Source organism: Ornithorhynchus anatinus, chromosome 1 (assembly GCF_004115215.2).
Source record: "Ornithorhynchus anatinus isolate Pmale09 chromosome 1, mOrnAna1.pri.v4, whole genome shotgun sequence".
NCBI classification, from domain to species: Eukaryota; Metazoa; Chordata; class Mammalia; order Monotremata; family Ornithorhynchidae; genus Ornithorhynchus; species Ornithorhynchus anatinus.
The window spans coordinates 37274486-37290901 of record NC_041728.1 but is presented as its reverse complement, the minus strand read 5'-3'; the positions used below and the strand labels follow the sequence as shown (position 1 = coordinate 37290901).

Here is a 16416-nt window from a genome sequence, read left to right as displayed (position 1 = left end):
TGCCCGGCCTGATTTTTTTTTTGCCCCAACGCCCCCCATCCCTCGGCGCGACTATCGCCTCTCGTCCATTTCTTCCTACGGCCTCCTCGGGGAAGAAGCTGGACGGGATTGTCATCTCGTTCCCAAGGACTTGAGGCGACTTGGTAAATCGATGGTGTTTACTGGGCGCTTGCCATGGGCAGGGCTCTGTACTGAGTGCCTGGGAGAGGACAGTGTAACGGTCGGTAGATATGTTCTCCGCCCGCAACAGGCTTACGGACAATCGACGGTATTTAGACTTGTCACGGGCGGGGGACGCGTCTTATAATTCTTTTGCACCGGAACCTCCCAAGCGCTTTAGTGCAGTCCTCTGCACCTAGTAAGCGCTCAAAGAATCAGCTCGTGGTGGGCGGGGGATGTGTCCGTCTCTTGTTCTATTGTCGTCTCCCAAGCGCTTTATTACCGTGCTTTGCACCCGGTAGGCGCTCAGTAAATGCGATTGAACGAACGAGAAGCCATGGATCGATTCATGGGGCGCGCTCGGTGTGCAGAGCGCCGTAATGAGCGCTCGGGAGGGTCCGAGGGTTGGGAGGCACGTTCCCTGCCCGCAAGGAGCTGCCGGTCTAGAGGGGCCGGTAGGGGTAGCTGGTTAATCAGGTAGTTAATTAGGTTAATTCGGTAATTCGAGGCTCCTTGCCTCGGCCGAGGGCCTGGTGCGGGGACACGGGGGACGAGAGAGAGATGGAGAGGCCGACTCGCCTTCAACCCAGTGGGCTACCGATTCATGATGCGGGCTACCAGAAGCAGCGTGGCGTAGCGGGCCTGGGAGTCGGCGGGTCATGGGTTCTAATCCCGCCTCCCCCACGTGGCTGCTGAGTGACCTTGGGTAAGTCACTTCCCCCTGCTTGGGTCACCTCGTCTGTAAAACGGGATCGAGACCGGGAGCCCCGTGTGAGACCGGGATGGTGTCCGACCCGACCGTATCCTCTCCAACACGTAATACGGAACCTGGCTTAACGAACACCATGATTATTAATCCGATCACCCCGACCTTCTCGACTGAGCCGGATCGTCAGGGGGCTGGACGGTGAGTGGCATTAAAGCATCAGGGCCCTTCCTCCTCACGTCGTTCGTCCCTCCGCGAATTCTCACCTCCCTCTCAGACGGTCAGTTGAACTCCGGCAACCGACCCCCGGGCGACGACCTCCGGTGGGAAACGAAGCCCAAGGGCGGAGAGGACGGACCGCCGGAGGAAGACGTCAACTGTGGCGTTAGGTTCCTGTTCTGTTGGACTCTCCCAAGAGCTTAGCACAGCGCGTACAGCGAGCGCTCAATAAATACGGTCGACTGGCCGTGGCTGAGGAGCGCCACGGCGCGCCACCGAAACTCCGATAGCCGTGATGCCTTCAGATCAACGTCCGTCTCGCTGACTTTAAGCTCACCGTGGGCAACTCTGTTCTATCGGACTCTCCCAAGTGCTTAGTACGGGGTTCGGTAAGCGCTCGATAAATGCCACCGATTGTCCAGCGTCTTCTCAAGGCCTTAGCGGATGCGGCTCTGCGTCGATACACGGCAGAGCGGGGAGGGGGGCTGCTTACATCGGGGTGGTCCCGCCCCCTCCCGCTTCAGCATCCCTCGCTACATCCTCTTGAGACAGTGGGCGGTCACTCTATCCAACCTGATCTTGTATCTAGCGCAGTGCTTGGCCCATAGTAAGCACTTAGGTACCGGAATTATCATCATCATCCTCATTTCTGTCTCAACCATGTGTTTCTTTAAAAAATACGTGCGGCAGACAGGACACCCACAAAGCCCTTCTGCCCGTGGCTACCGTCGGGCGTGGTGGGGGAAGAAACGGTTTGGGCCGCCTCCCCTCCACGCCCTTTTTGTAATTTCGGCTTCTCTCCGGGAGCAGCCCCCACGTTAGGGTTGAATGGAACGTCCTAAGAAGCGGCCCGCGTGGGTCCTAATGCGGGTTCCACCCCTCGTCCGCTGGGTGTCCTTGGGCGAGTACGCCGATTCCAGTGGGGTCTGGGCTTGCCGTGGGCCTAGTGCTCAAGAACCCCCTCGGTTCTGGACTCTAAATCCTTAATAAGGGTCACGCTCCTCACAGTGGCTAAAATGATGCCTTTATTCGATGAACTTCTAAAGCCATTTCCCCGGCCTTTCATAATCGGTGCCCCTTCGGGTTAAACCCCCCTCAGAAAACCTAAGCTTGAACTGCATTGGGCGAAAGCCACGCTACAGCAGCCTCGACTGAAACGCTCCTACTCTCCGTTCTTCGGGGCTGCTTCAGCCAACGCTTTCGGAAGGTGAAACGGGGGACATTTTTAAGTCAGAGTGGCCCGGCTGCTACCTGTTAAGAACGTCTAACGCCCGGAGAACTTTAGGTCTGAGGCCCGTTGAGACCCTCGCCCCGTCACCACCAGACCCCTCCGGACCGAGGGCTTCCCGTTAAAAAGCGGGGAGGAAGGGGGACCCCCGGGGCTCACCGGTGACACGATCGTCTGAGAGCCCCGACGGGGCCCTTTCTCGAGGGGATTTCTTCCGCTGGCCGGAATCGACGACAGAAGTCCACGTCACGTCTGGATGCTTTCTCCCACGGTGCCCGGTCCCTTCAGACCCCTCCGACCTCTCCCGGACGCCAGGGTGGGCGCCGAGAGGGGTGCCTGAGGGAGGGGGTGGGGGCGGACCCTCGCAGAACCTGGTCCCCCCCACCCCCCGCCTCCCCGGGGCCTCACCCTTCCTGCCGGGGAGGCCCTTAAAGGTCCGAGTTGTAGGAGTAATGGTAGAGGTCCTGGCGGACGGCCATGAGCAGGCCGGGGACTCCCCGGGGCCCCCCTAATCGGGAGGAGAAGACCACGCTGGGGATGGCCTCCTTGGCCACCGGGTGTGGGGAGGGGATGGTCCGGATGAGGTGCCCGTCTCTGAGGCTCCAGAGCCTCGTGTAGCAATCCTGGCCCGCTGGGGAGAGAGCACACGGACCTAATCAATACTAGGGGTCGCTTCGGACCCGAGGTCCCCCCGCCCCTGCCAATAATCCATCCGTCAATCCTGTCTATCGAGGGCTTACTGTCTCCCCCAATAATCAAGCAATCGATCGTATTTATTGAGCCCTTACTGTGCTTCCCCCCACCGATGATCGATCAACTGTATTTATTGAGTCCTTGCTATCCCCCCAATAATCGATCGTATTTACTGAACGTTCACCGTGCTTCCCCCCAACGATGATCAATCAACTGTATTTATTGAGTCCTTACTGTCCCCCCATAATCAATCAATCACATTTATTGAGCGCTTACTGTGTTCCCCAACCCCATAATCAGACGACTGTATTTATTGAGCACTTACTGTCCCCCGCGATAATCAATCACATTTATTGAGCGCTGTGTTCTCCCCGCCGATAATCAATTGTATTTGACGCTGACGGTATTTGTTAAGCGCTTAGTGTGTGCCAGGCCCCGTACTAAGCGCCGGGGTGAATAAAAGCAAATCGAGTTGCACACAGTCCCTGTCCCACATGGGGCTCACACTCTCAATCCCCATTTTCCAGATGAGGTCACCGAGGCCCAGGGAAGTGAAGTGACTCGCCCGGGGTCACAAAGCAGACACGTGGTGGAACCGGGATGAGAACCCATGACCTCCTGACTCCCAGGCCCGTGCTCTATCCACTACACCATGCTGCTTCCTCATATTTATTGAGTGCCTACTGTCCCCCCAATAATCCCTAAATCAACTCCATCTATTGAGCGCTTACTGTGTACTAAGCGCTTGGGAGAGGACACTGGGCCTAGTGGGAAGAGCACATGTCTGAGAGTACGGGGAACTGGGTTCTAACGGCAACTCCATCGCTTCCCCGCAGGGTCACCTTGGGCAAGTCAGTCAATCGTATTTACTGAGTGCTTACTGGGTGTGCACAGCACTGTACTAAGCGCTTGGGAGAGGGCAGTAGAACCATATACACATTCCCTGCCCGCAACGAGCTTCGAATCTGAGGAGGAGGGAGACTTCAGTCACTTCCCTTCTCTGGAACTCAGTTCCCTCACTTGCGAAATGGGGATTCAAGACCTGTTCTCCCTCCTAACTCAGACTGGGCGCTCCACGTGGGACCTGATGTTCTTGTATCTATGCCAGCGCTTAGTACAGTGCTCGGCATATAGTAAGCGCTTAGAAAATTCTACCACGATCATTATGATAGAGCAATATAACCGACACATCCCCTGCCCACAAGAGTTTACGGTCTAGAGGCAGTGAGGTGTAATGTAATAGAGCGTGGGCCTGGTTCTAATCCCCGTTCCGCCACTTGTCTGCTGTGTGACCTTGGACAAGTCACTTCACTTCTCGGGGCCTCAGTTCCCTCATCTGTAAAATGGGGATTAAGAGTGTGGGCCCCATTTGGGACGGGGACTGTGTCGAACCTGCTTAACTTGTATCTATCCCAGTGCTTAGAATAGTGCTTGGCACATAGGAAGCGCTTAACAAGTACCATAATGATAATAATTATAATTATTAAGACACCCCATCCACCCTCTCGTCATCCCCTTTTGTTCTCCCCATTAATCAATGGTATTTACTGAGCATTTACTAAGTGCAGAGCACTGTCCTAAGCACTTGCAACACTCCCCAAAGCAAGGACATGCAATTCCTGACACCTCAAGAGTGCTGTGTGGATGGAGAAAGCAAATGGAACAGCGCCAGCGTCCGCTCCGCTGCTACACGAGCAAACGAAATCCTTGCTGTCTTGGATGCCTCCCCGTTGCTTCTCATTCATTCATTCAATTGTATTTATTGAGCGCTTACTGTGTGCCAAGCACTAGCTCACCCCATGTCCCTGGGATGCTCTGCTGGAGGGAACAGTTCGCTTTTAACCTCATCCCGGCTCTGCCGCCGGTCTGCTCTGTGACCTTGGGTGAGTCACCTCACATCTCTGGGCTTCAGTTCCCTCAACTGTCAAATGGGGATTAACCCCGGTGAACCCCATGTGGGACACGGACTGCGTCCAACCCGGTTAAGCTTGTATACTCCCCGGCGCTTAGTACAGTGCCTTGCGTATAATAATGATGATGATGGTATCTGTTAAGCGCTTACTATGTGCCAAGCACTGTTCTAAGCACTGGGGGAGATACACGGTCATCAGGTTGTGCCACCATCCCCATTTTACGGACGAGGGAACTGAGGCAGAGAGAAAGTGAAGTGACTTTCCCAAGGCCACACAGCAGACAAGTGGCGGAGTCGGGATTAATAAAGTGCTTACCAAATACCACGGTTCCCATTATTATTCTCCCCAGGCACGACAGGCAGGCGACAATCAAACTTCGATCGCCTCCCGCCCCCCGCCAGCCTGTGGTGTGTCGGGGAGGTGGTCGCGAGTGGCCGAGGCGTCTTTGGTTTACTGGATGTTTCTTTCTTTTTTCTTCTTTCTCCTCTCAGTGCTGTGGTATCACAGCACCCCCTGAACCCTCTGGGCTTGGGGCAGGAGAAAACTCCCCCAGACCAGCACAAAACTCCCCTGAGGGGAAAGGATGGGAAGGAATGCAGTAGATCCTGCCCTCCTTGCCCCCCGCCCCGTTTCTACGGCACTTAAGCGCTTACTACGTGCCAGGCACTGAAGTTAAGTGCCGGGGTAGACCCGAGCTAATCAGGTCGAATCCGGTCCGGGTCCCGTGTGGGGCTCACGGTCTTCACTCCCGTGTTCCAGACGAGGGAACTGAGGCCCAGAGAAGTGCAGGGGAGGTCACAGAGCAGGCAAGCGGCAGAGCCAGGATTAGAACCCAGGGCCTTCTGACTCCCAGGTCTGTGGTCTAACCACTGGGCTCTCTACTCACCCCCTAACTGGAGAGACTGGGAGTGGCGGGGCAAGCCGAGGGGGAAGTGATATTACACTCTCCCAAATGCTCTGTACGCAGAAAGCGCCCAATAAGTATTGATTGAAGGGAGGGTTGGGGTCTGGATCGGTTTCCTGAGCCAGGGATCTGGTTAAGTTTGGGAGCTGCTGTGGGGTTTCTGAGCCGGGAGGGTGAGTTGGCGGGGGGGAAGCCCCCGACCCCTTAAAAGCAGAACCAGTTTTGACTGAAAAGGCAGAAGGCCTGGGGTGGAACTGGCCCTGGCTGTGTGACCTTGGGCCGGGCACTTAACCTCTCTGAGCCTCAGTTACCTCACCTGCAAAATGGGGATTAAGAGCGTGAGCCCCATGTGGGACAGGGACCTGATTACCTTGTATCTACCCCAGCACTCAAAATAGTGTTGGGCACATAGTCGGCGCTCCACAAGAACCATTAAGATGAGGAACACTGCCGCTCCTCTAGGGCCAGCTTACTCACCGGGCTCCGATCTCGTCTATCTCTCCGCCGACCCCTTTCCCACGCCCTCCCACTCCATATACACTAGACATGGCTCCTTCCCCGCTGCCTTCAAACATGCCCACGTCTCCCCCATCCTAAAAAAACCCGCTCTTGACCCCACTTCCCCCTCCAGTTATCGCCCTATCTCCCTACTACCCTTCCTTTCCAAAATCCTAGAACGAGTCGTCTACAATCGATGCTTAGAATTCCTTAACTCCCATTCTCTCCTAGACCCCCTCCAATCTGGCTTCCGTCCCCTCCACTCTACCGAGACTGCTCTCTCTAAGGTCACCCGTGACCTCCTTCTTGCCAAATCCAATGGCTCCTACTCCATTCTGATCCTCCTTGACCTCTCTGCTGCCTTTGACACTGTCGACCATCCCCTCCTCCTCCATACCTTATCTCACCTTGGCTTCACGGACTCTGTCCTCTCCCGGTTCTCCTCTCACCTCTCTGGCTGGTCATTCTCGGTCTCCTTCGCCGGAGCCTCCTCCCCCTCCCGTCCTTTAACTGTTGGAGTTCCTCAAGGGTCAGTTCTTGGCCCTCTTCTGTTCTCCATTTACACTCACTCCCTCGGTGAACTCACTCGCTCTCACGGCTTTGACTACCATCTCTACGCAGATGACACGCAGATCTCCATCTCCGCCCCGTCCTCTCCCCCTCCCTTCGGGCTCGCATCTCCTCCCGCCTCCGGGACGTCTCCACCTGGCTGTCGGCCCGCCACCTAAAACTCAACATGAGCGAGACTGAGCTCCTCATCTTCCCTCCCAAACCCGGTCCTCTCCCAGACTTCTCTATCACCGTGGATGGCACGACCGTCCTTCCCGTCTCTCGGGCCCGCAATCTTGGTGTCATCCTTGACTCGTCTCTCTCGTTCACCCCACGCATCCTATCAGTTACCAAGACCTGCCGGTTTCACCTCTACAATATCGCCAAGATCCGCCCTTTCCTCTCCACCCAGACGGCTACCTTACTGCTACGGGCTCTCGTTATATCCCGGCTAGACTACCGTGTCGGCCTTCTCTCTGACCTCCCTTCCTCCTCTGTCGCCCCGCTCCGGTCTATTCTTCACTCCGCTGCCCGGCTCATCTTCCTGCAGAAACGATCTGGGCGTGTCACTCCCCTTCTTAAACAACTCCAGTGGTTGCCTATCGACCTCCGCTCAAAACAAAAACTCCTCACTCTAGGCTTCGAGGTTCTACGTCACCTTGCCCCTTCCTACCTCTCCTCCCTTCTCTCTCTCTACCGCCCACCCCGCACGCTCTGCTCCTCCGCCGCCCACCTCCTCGCCGTCCCTCGGTCTCGCCCATCCCGCCGTCGACCCCCGGGCCGCGTCCTCCTGCGGTCCTGGAACGCCCTCCCTCCTCACCTCCGCCGAACTGATTCTCTTCCCCTCTTCAAAACCCTACTTAAAACTCACCTCCTCCGAGAGGCCTTCCCAGACCGAGCTCCCCTTCTCCCTCTACTCCCTCTGCCACCCCCCCTTTACCTCTCCGCAGCTAAACCCTCTTTTTCCCCTTTTCCCTCTCCTCCTCAACCTCTCCCTTCCCATCCCCACGGCACTATACTCGTCCGCTCGACTGTATATATTTCCATTACCCTATTTATTCTTTTAATGAATTGTACATCGCCTCGATTCTATTTAGTTGCCATTGTTTTTACGAGATGTTCTTCCCCTCGACTCTATTTATCGCCATTGTTCTCGTCTGTCCGTCTCCCCCGATCGGACCGTAAGCCCGTCAAACGGCAGGGACCGTCTCTATCTGTTGCCGACTTGTTCATCCCAAGCGCTTAGTACGGTGCTCTGCACATAGTAAGCGCTCAATAAATACTATTGAATGAATGAATGAATAGACCACTTCTCTCCCCACCTTCAAAACCATATTAAGGTCACATCTCCAAGAGGCCTTCCCCGATTATGCCCTCCTTTCCCCGGCTCCCTCTCCCTTCTGCGTCGTCTACGCCCTTTGACCTCTGGACATTTGATAGTCGCCCCACCCCAACCCCACTAACACTTATGTACGTATCTTTAAATCTGAGATTATAAATGACTTATTCATCGTAACGTCTGTCTCCCTCTCTGGCCTCTAAGCTTGTTGTGGGCAGGAAACGTGTCTGCTGATTCTGTTGTAATGTCCTCTCCCACCCCAGCGCTTAGTCCGAGTGCTCGATAAAAACCACTGATTGACCGTAAGATCGTTGTGGGCAGGGGACGTGACTGCTAATTCTGCTGAACTGTCCTCTCCCGAGCGCTCAGTCCAGGGCTCTGCACATAGTAAGCGCTCGCTAACTACCACTCATTGATTGATATGGAAGCTCGTTGTGAGCAAGGGACGTGCCTGCTAATTCTGTTGTACCGTCCTCTCCCGAGCGCCTCGGTCCAGTGCTCTGCACGCAGTGAGCGCTCGATCGAGACGACTGATCGATCGGTGTCCTGTTTCGGGGGGTGCCCGGAGCCCCATCTCCCCGCCCCCCGCCCCCCCCCACTACCTGCAAGCAGGAGCCCTTCTTCCTCATGCACGTGCAAGGGCAGGTGGGCGTACTGGTTGTTGTGTCCCTCGTACTCCATCACGCATCTGGAGTTCCTCAGGTCCCAGAGGCGGATCTGGGGAGACAAGTCACCGCGGTCGGTCCCCTGCAGCGGGGATGTCTCGTCCCTTAGGCGAGGGGGCCTCGGGGCCAGTTGCCGGGCTGGGGTTGAGGCCCTGGGGTCCGTTTTCAAGCCTCTCCCTGCTTGGCTGTTGGGACCACTTCTGGGGTCTGGGGGTTGTTTTGTCACACCTCAATGATGGGGAGTCGGGCCGCCCTAAGGGCCCAGTGTTTTGGGGGACTTTCTGTGCCTGTATCTCACTGGATGTACTTTCCAAGCGCTTAGGATAGTGCTCTGCACACAAGAAGTGCTCAATAAATTCGAATGAGTGAAATATCTCCCTCCCCCTCCCCAGTTTGCCCAACAACTTGTCTCCCTCCGATTTGCCTCCCCTGAGGCTGGAGAAATTATTCATTTGGTGGTATTTATTGAATGCTTACTGGGTGCAAAGCAGTGTACTAAGCGCTTGGGAGAGGACAACAGAACAATCAACGGACCTAGAAATTACATCCACATCTGTAATTTCGTTTCTTTCTATTCAGGTCCGCCTTCCCCTCTGAACCGTCAGCTCGTTGTGGGCAGGGAATGTGTCTATTGTCTGGTTCTGTCGCCCTCTCCCATGTATATACTGAGCGCTTACTGTGAGCAAAGCAGCGGGAGAGGGCAACAGAACAATAGACGGACCCATAAATTAGGTCCATATCTGTAAGTTCATTTCTTTCTATTCACGTCTGCTTACCCCTTCGAGACGTAAGGTTGTTGTGGGCGGGGAAAGTGTCTACTATCGGGCTCTACTGAACTCCCTCAGGCGTTTAGTCCGGTGCTCTGCCCGCCGAAGTGCTCAGTAAATACCACCGACTGCCCTACCGACTTTCCGGACAAGTGCTCAGCTGGGAAGGACGAAGGTCCGGTCCCCCTCTTCCGGTCGGCCCTTCCCGCGGAGCCCCGGGTCCGGCCGTTGGCGGGGGCCCCGGGAGCTGGTCCCCCTCCCTACCTGCCCCGCCATGTCCGCGGCGGCGAGGTGGCGGTCGTGGTGGAGGAGGCGGATGGCGGTGATGGCCGACTGGTGGAGCAGGCGGGAGCCCTTCCAGGCCCGGCTCTGCTGGCGGCCGCGCTGGCGTAGGTCGATGGCGAAGATCTCCCCGGAGCGGCACCCGTTGTACAGCACCGGCGCCTGCGGGCACATGGGACCCTGGGTACCGGGGGGCACCGATACCGGGCGGGCGGCGGGGCCGCTTAGGTACATCCCTTATATACATCTCCACGGCTGTGATTTACTTCAGCGTCTGCCTCCCTGTCGGTTCGACCTTCACGCCATCGCTAAAAGCAGCGCGGCCTGGTGGAAAGACCAGGGGCCTGGGAGTCAGAGGGTCATGGGTTCTAATCCTGGCTCCGTCCCTTGCCTGCTGGGTGGCCTTGGGCACGTCACTTAACACCTCTGCGTCTCTAAAACGGGGACGGAGGCTGTGAGCCCCACGTGGGACGGGGACCGCGTCCAACCTCTCGGATCTCCCCCAGTGCTTAGAGCGGGGCCTGCGATATTATAAGCGCTTAACAAATATCACAGTTACAAATTCCTTTAAAAAAAGTCAAAAAAGGACTGCGGAGTCCGGGAAACCCAGTCGGCGCCCCCCCCAAACCTGGATGGCAAACTGCTGGGCCAGGACGTCGCTGGCGGTGTTGAAGGTCTCCCGGTGTCCGGTATTGGCGTTGGTCACGAGGACCCGGCGGGAGAGGCCTGGGGGAGGGGTGGGAAAGGAGGGCGTGAGGGGCAGCCCCCCACCCCCTGGGGGGTATTCCCACCCCCTCCCCCCCAACTCCACGTGCCCGGGGGCTGGCGGAGGGGCCGGGCTCACCGGTACTGAAGTGGTTGGCGGCCTGGGGATTGAGGCACCAGGCACAGGACCAGGCGGTGGAAATCTTGAAGCTGCACAGCATCCCGGGCTGGTCTCCTGCCAGGGGGCGGGGAGGGGGGCGGGGGAGAGCTGGGCTGAAGCCGCCTGTTCCGCTTGGAACCCCCTCATTCATTCAACGCCATTTATTGAGTGCTTATGGTGTGCAGAGCACTGTACTAGGTGCTTGGGAGTCCAATATAACCACAAACAGACCCACCCCCGCCCACAATGAGCTCACAGTCTCCCACCCTCTCGTACAAGCCTCGGTTCCCTCATCTGTAAAATGGGGATTGAGACTGCGAGCTGCACAGGGGATAGGGACTGCGTCCCAACCCCTTTGTTTGCAACCACCCCAGCGCTTGGTACAGTGCCTGGCACACAGTAAGCGCTTAACAAATACCACATTTATTATTATTATTATTGTTCCCCCAGCCCGGGAGTGGGCTTCCCTTAAGGGGCTCAACACAGTGTGGTCTAGTGGATGGAGCCCGGGCCTGGGCATCAGTAGGACCTGGATTCTAGTCTCGGCTCTGCCACTTGTCTGCTGGGTGATCTTGAGCTAGTAATAACGATTTGTCGAGCACTTACCCTGTGCCAGGCACTGTCCTGAGCACTGGGGTGACTACAAGCAAATCGGGTTGGACACAGTCCCTGTCCCAAGTGGGCCTCACAGTCTCAATACCCATTTTCCAGAGGAGGTAACTGAGGCCCAGAGAGTTGAAGGGACTTGCCCGAGGTCACACAGCAGACAACAGCAGAGCCGGGATTAGAACCCATGACCTTCTGACTCCCAGGCCCGGGCTTTATCCGTTACACCATGCTGCTTCTCTGGTCCTCTCTTACCTCATCTTTAAGAAAGGGGTGAGGATTGTGAGCCCCAAGTGGGACAGGGATCGCGTCCAACCTCATGAGCTTGGATCTACCCTAGCGCTTTGTACAGTGCCTGGCACACAAAAAGCACTTAACAAACGCCACTTAAAAAAAAGAAAAGGACTTGGGTCCTAATCCCGGCTCTGCCGGTTTGGCCAAGTCACTTTACTTCTCTGGGCCTCAATTTCCTCAGCTGCAAAATGGGGATCCCTATAGTACCCCCTATTTAGACTGTAAGCCCCATGAGACGATGCAAAATGAGAGGCAGCATAGCCTAGTGGATACAGCACAGGCCTGGGGGTCAGAAGGACCTGGGTTCCAATCCCGGCTCCGCCTCTTGTCTGCTGTGTGAGGCTGGGCAAGTTATTTCACTTCTCTGGGACTCAGTTCCCTCATCTATTCAAAACCCGGGAGCCCCACGTGGGACAGGGGACTGTGTCCGACCTAACTGATGCGTAGTAATTGTGGTATTTGGTAAGTCCCTACTGTGTGCCAGGCACTGTACTAAGCGCTGGGGTGGATACAAGCAAATCATGTTGGACACGGTCCCCGTCCCACATGGAGCTCCCTGCCTTGATCCCCATTTTACAGATGAGGTAACTGAGGCACAACGTATACCTTACAGAGAAGGAGCAAAGCAGCGTGGCTCTGTGGAAAGAGCACGGGCTGGGGAGCCGGAGGTCATGGGTTCTAATCCCGGCTCCGCCGCTTGTCAGCCGTGTGACTTTGGGCAAGTCACTGAACTTCTCTGGGCCTCAGTTACCTCATCTGGAAAATGGGGATTAAGACTGTGAACCCCACGTGGGACAACCTGATCACCTTGTATCAGAACAGTGCTTTGCACATAGTAAGCACTTAACAAATGCCATTATTATTACCTTCCCCAGTGCTTAGAATGGTATTTGACACGTAGGAAACACTTAACAAGTACCACGAAAATATCACCCAAACCAACAGGAAATGGGTAGGTACCAGGCAGACCTAATTTGACTTCCTGGTATCCCCGCCTCTGGGAACTCTGATCGCCCCGACGCTTGGGACCTGGGAAGTCTGCAAGCAACTGACCGTTTCCGCGGAGCTCAGTCCACCCCAGATGGCAGGCAAACTGACCATCCTTCTCCCTCTTGCCTGAGCGGCTCCGAGTCACGGACCTGTTTACTCCAGAACTGTGCCTGGAGAGACCCCCCCTCCCCAGCCCCTGCCTTCCCCGCGAAGTCCCCTAGCTGGCCAAAGGCCATGCCCCTCTCTGTTTATCATGACTTGTAGCAGGAGATTTTGCACTGGGAAGCGGCGTGCCCTGGTGGATACAGCCCGGGCCCGGGAGTCAGAAGGCTGTGGGTTTTAATCCCGGCTCCGCCCCTTGTCTGCTGGGTGACCTTGGGAAAGTCATTTCACTTCTCTGTACCTCCGCTTCCTCATCTGTAAAATGGGGACTGAGGTGGTGAGCCCCACGTGGGACGGGGACTGCGTCCAAATCGACTTACTTGTATCCACCCCAGCACTTAGTACAATTCCCGGAACACAGTGAGTGCTGAACAAGTACCAGAATTATTATTATTGTCATTCAATTGTACTTCTGGACTGTTTACTGTGTGCAGAGCACTATATTAAGAGCTTGAGTACGATATAACGATAAACAGACACACTCCCTGCCCACAATCAGCTGCTAGTGTGGGGGGGGGACAGACATAAATATAAACAAATAAATTACAGATAATTAAGTGCCATGGAGCTGGGAGAGGCACGAATGAAGACAGCAAATCAGGGTGACACAGAAGGGAGTGGGAGGAGAGGAGGGCTTAGTCAAGGCAGGCTTCTTGGAGGAGATGGCCCTTTGATAAGGTTTTGAAGGAGGGGAGAGCAATTGTCTGTCGGATACGAGGAGGGAGGGCATTCCGGGCCGGAGGCGGGATGTGGGCGAGAGGTCGGGGGCCAGATAGATGCACGGTGAGGTTAGGATTAGAGGAAGGAAGTGAGGGGGCTGGGTCGTAGTAGGAGAGTAGCGAGGTGAGGTAGGAGGGGGCAAAACGATTGAGTCTTTAAAAGCCGACGGTGAGGAGTTTTCGTTTGATGCGGAGGTGGATGGGCGACCACCGGAGGTTCTCGAGGAGCGGGGAGACGCGGTCTCAACGTTTTTCTAAGAAAATGATCCGGGCAACAGATTTAGCAGAAACATGGAAAGCCCACAGGCATTTCATCTCTGAGACCAAGGCCAACTAATCATAGTAATTCCTGCCACCTTGGCCTTCACGTGCCCGAGATTTCAGCAACAGAAACCAGTGGCATCTTCCAGTCTATCGTCTTTATTGAGCGCTGTGTACATAGCACTGTCCTAAGCGCTCGGGAGAGGACAAGACAAGAATATTTCCTCACCCCGATGCATCTATTCCCCGCTCCCCTAATGCCTCTGGCCTCAACCAAGCCCAGAAGGAGGATCTGGCTGGGGTCCTCTAGACTGTAAGCTCGTTGTGGGGAGGGAATGTCTGTTTATTGTTCTACTGCCCTCTTCCAAGCGCTTAGTACAGCGCTCTGCACACAGTCAGCACTCAACAGATACTACTGACTGTTGTGGGCAGCCCCGGGCAAGATCCGGGGACCTGAATAAAGAATACTTCCCCGCTCTAGCTCGTTGTGGGCAGGGAATGTGTCTGTTTATGGTTGTACTGTCCTCTCCCGAGTGCTCCGTCGAGTGCTCCGCACACGGTAAACACGGCTCAATAAATACGGCTGAATGAATAATGTCACCAGTGCCCTTGGCCCCCGGATGCGCCGTACCTGGATTGGAGTTGCTGAACAGGGAAGCTGGCAGCAGGCTGGCACAGCCTGGGGATTCTGCGATGCCCATGAGGCAGAGGCTGGAGAGAGCCGTTAAGGAGTACGGAGACAGGATTTCTTCCGGAAAGCGCATCCCGGCAAACAAACCAGAGGCCCAATCCACTAGTCGATCCATCTGCGGTTCGTATTGAGCGATCATTCATTCGATCGCATTTGTTGAGCGCTGACTGCGGGCAGAGCCCTGAACTAAGCACTTGGGAGAGGCTAATACAAGCGCTCGGTCGACACGATCGGATGACAGGCTATCCTCCCGGGCCCACGGATGAGGATCTACTTGACGGTCCCCGAGATTCCTCGGTTTGCAGAGGGAGAGACGGAACAGCAGGGGCGGCAGAATAACCAAAGGCCACTGGGAGGCCTCTGTGGGCAGGGGACGTGTCTGCCGACCCTGGTCGATCGGACTCTCCTAAGCGCTCCGTACAGTGCTCTGCAATGTGGTAAGCGCTTGGTACGTATCGCTGATTAAGTACGCAGTGGGCAGAGAACATGTCTGCCGACCCTGGTCTATTGGACTCTCCTAAGCGCTCGGTGTGGTGCTTTGCACGCGGTGAGCGCTCAATACATGCCATTGAGTGATGGCTTTGGGGACGGAGAAGGGGTCTCCCCAAGAGGATGGATCTTGGACAATTTCCCAGTGCGCTCTCACCAAGGAAACTGGCAGGAGCCCAGCACAGTGACTTCTATAAATGCCTCCCTGAGTCAATCGATCAATCGCCGGTCTTTAATTGAGTGCCTATTGGGTGCCGGACGCTGTGCTAAGCACTTGTTATACTGGTTTATCATACTCTTCCCAGCATTAGTACAGTACTCATTGGTTCAATAGTATTTATTGAGTGCTTACTATGTGCAGAGCACTGTACTAAGCGCTTGGAATGTACTATTTGGCAACAGATCCTCGGCACCTAGTAAGGGCTCAATAAATACCATTGACTGATTGGGAGAAGACGACGGAACAGAGTTGGTAGACAGGTTCCCTGCCCACGACGAGCTTACGGTCTAAAGGGGGAGACAGTGACGGAAGTACTATTGATATTATTAATATATTTACCATTAATAAGTATTTGTCTGAGAACAATTAAGCCCGCAGCCCTGATCTCTGCTTCATTTCCAACCAAGCCGGCTCCCTCCATATCCCCCCGCCCCTCCACCCATCCCAGGGTCTGGAATGCTGGCTGAAGCCCAAATCTTTTGCGCTGGGCACCTGGGATTTTTCCGGGTGTGAGGTGGCAGCAAGGCGGAGTGGAAAGAACACGGGCCTGGAAGCCAGAAGGTCATGAGTTCTAATCTCGGCTCCGCCACTTGTCTGCTGTGTGACCTTGGGTAAGTCACTTCACTGCCTCTCAGTGACCTCATCTGTACGATGGGGATTGAGACTATGAACCCCATGTGGGACAGGGACTGTGTCCAACCTGATTAGCTTGTATCCACCCCAGCGTTTAGTACAGTGCCCGGCACATAGTAAGTGCGTAACAAATACCATTATTATTATCTCCTACTGGGGCTAGGTGGGGGATCGAGGGAGGGAGGAGAACGGGATCCCGTCCTCACCGGGGCTCCTGGCAAACCAATCAAGCTCCGGAGCCGATCCCAGGCTCGGGTTACTTACTGTGTGCCTTGACCAACCCCCCCAAACCTTTTTGCTTGCTCAAAGATACAGAACGTGAGAATCGGGGTGAGTCAGTGAGGCCCAGCAGACAGAGTTCACCTAGTAAAGACGAGGAACAGTCGGATGGATGGACAGTGAGCACACACAGATGCACACACATAGGTTGGTTTCCCACTGCCAAACTGCCACGAGAAGCTGCTTGGGCCTGGGAGTCTGGGGACCTGGGTTCGCATCCTGGCTCCGCCGCCGCTTGCTGTGTGAACGTGGCCAAGTGGCTTTACTTCTCTGTGCCTCAGTTCT

At 55.6% G+C, this 16416-nt stretch overlaps 1 protein-coding gene across 2 annotated transcripts in view; it reads right to left on the bottom strand.

Moving 5' to 3' along the window:
* Positions 1–2088: 2088 nt before the first annotated feature.
* Positions 2089–16416, bottom strand: part of DCAF4 (DDB1 and CUL4 associated factor 4) — a 28885-nt gene continuing 14557 nt past the window's right edge. For both annotated transcript variants that reach the window (XM_029069983.1, XM_029069982.2), the window contains exons 8-14: positions 16166–16215; positions 14451–14530; positions 10767–10862; positions 10551–10648; positions 9905–10084; positions 8811–8925; positions 2089–2943 (exon numbers count right to left, since the gene is read on the bottom strand). In XM_029069983.1, coding sequence (XP_028925816.1) covers positions 2741–2943; positions 8811–8925; positions 9905–10084; positions 10551–10648; positions 10767–10862; positions 14451–14530; positions 16166–16215 — 822 coding nt within the window. In that variant the 3' untranslated portion in view covers positions 2089–2740. The remainder of the gene's footprint in view (positions 2944–8810; positions 8926–9904; positions 10085–10550; positions 10649–10766; positions 10863–14450; positions 14531–16165; positions 16216–16416) is intronic.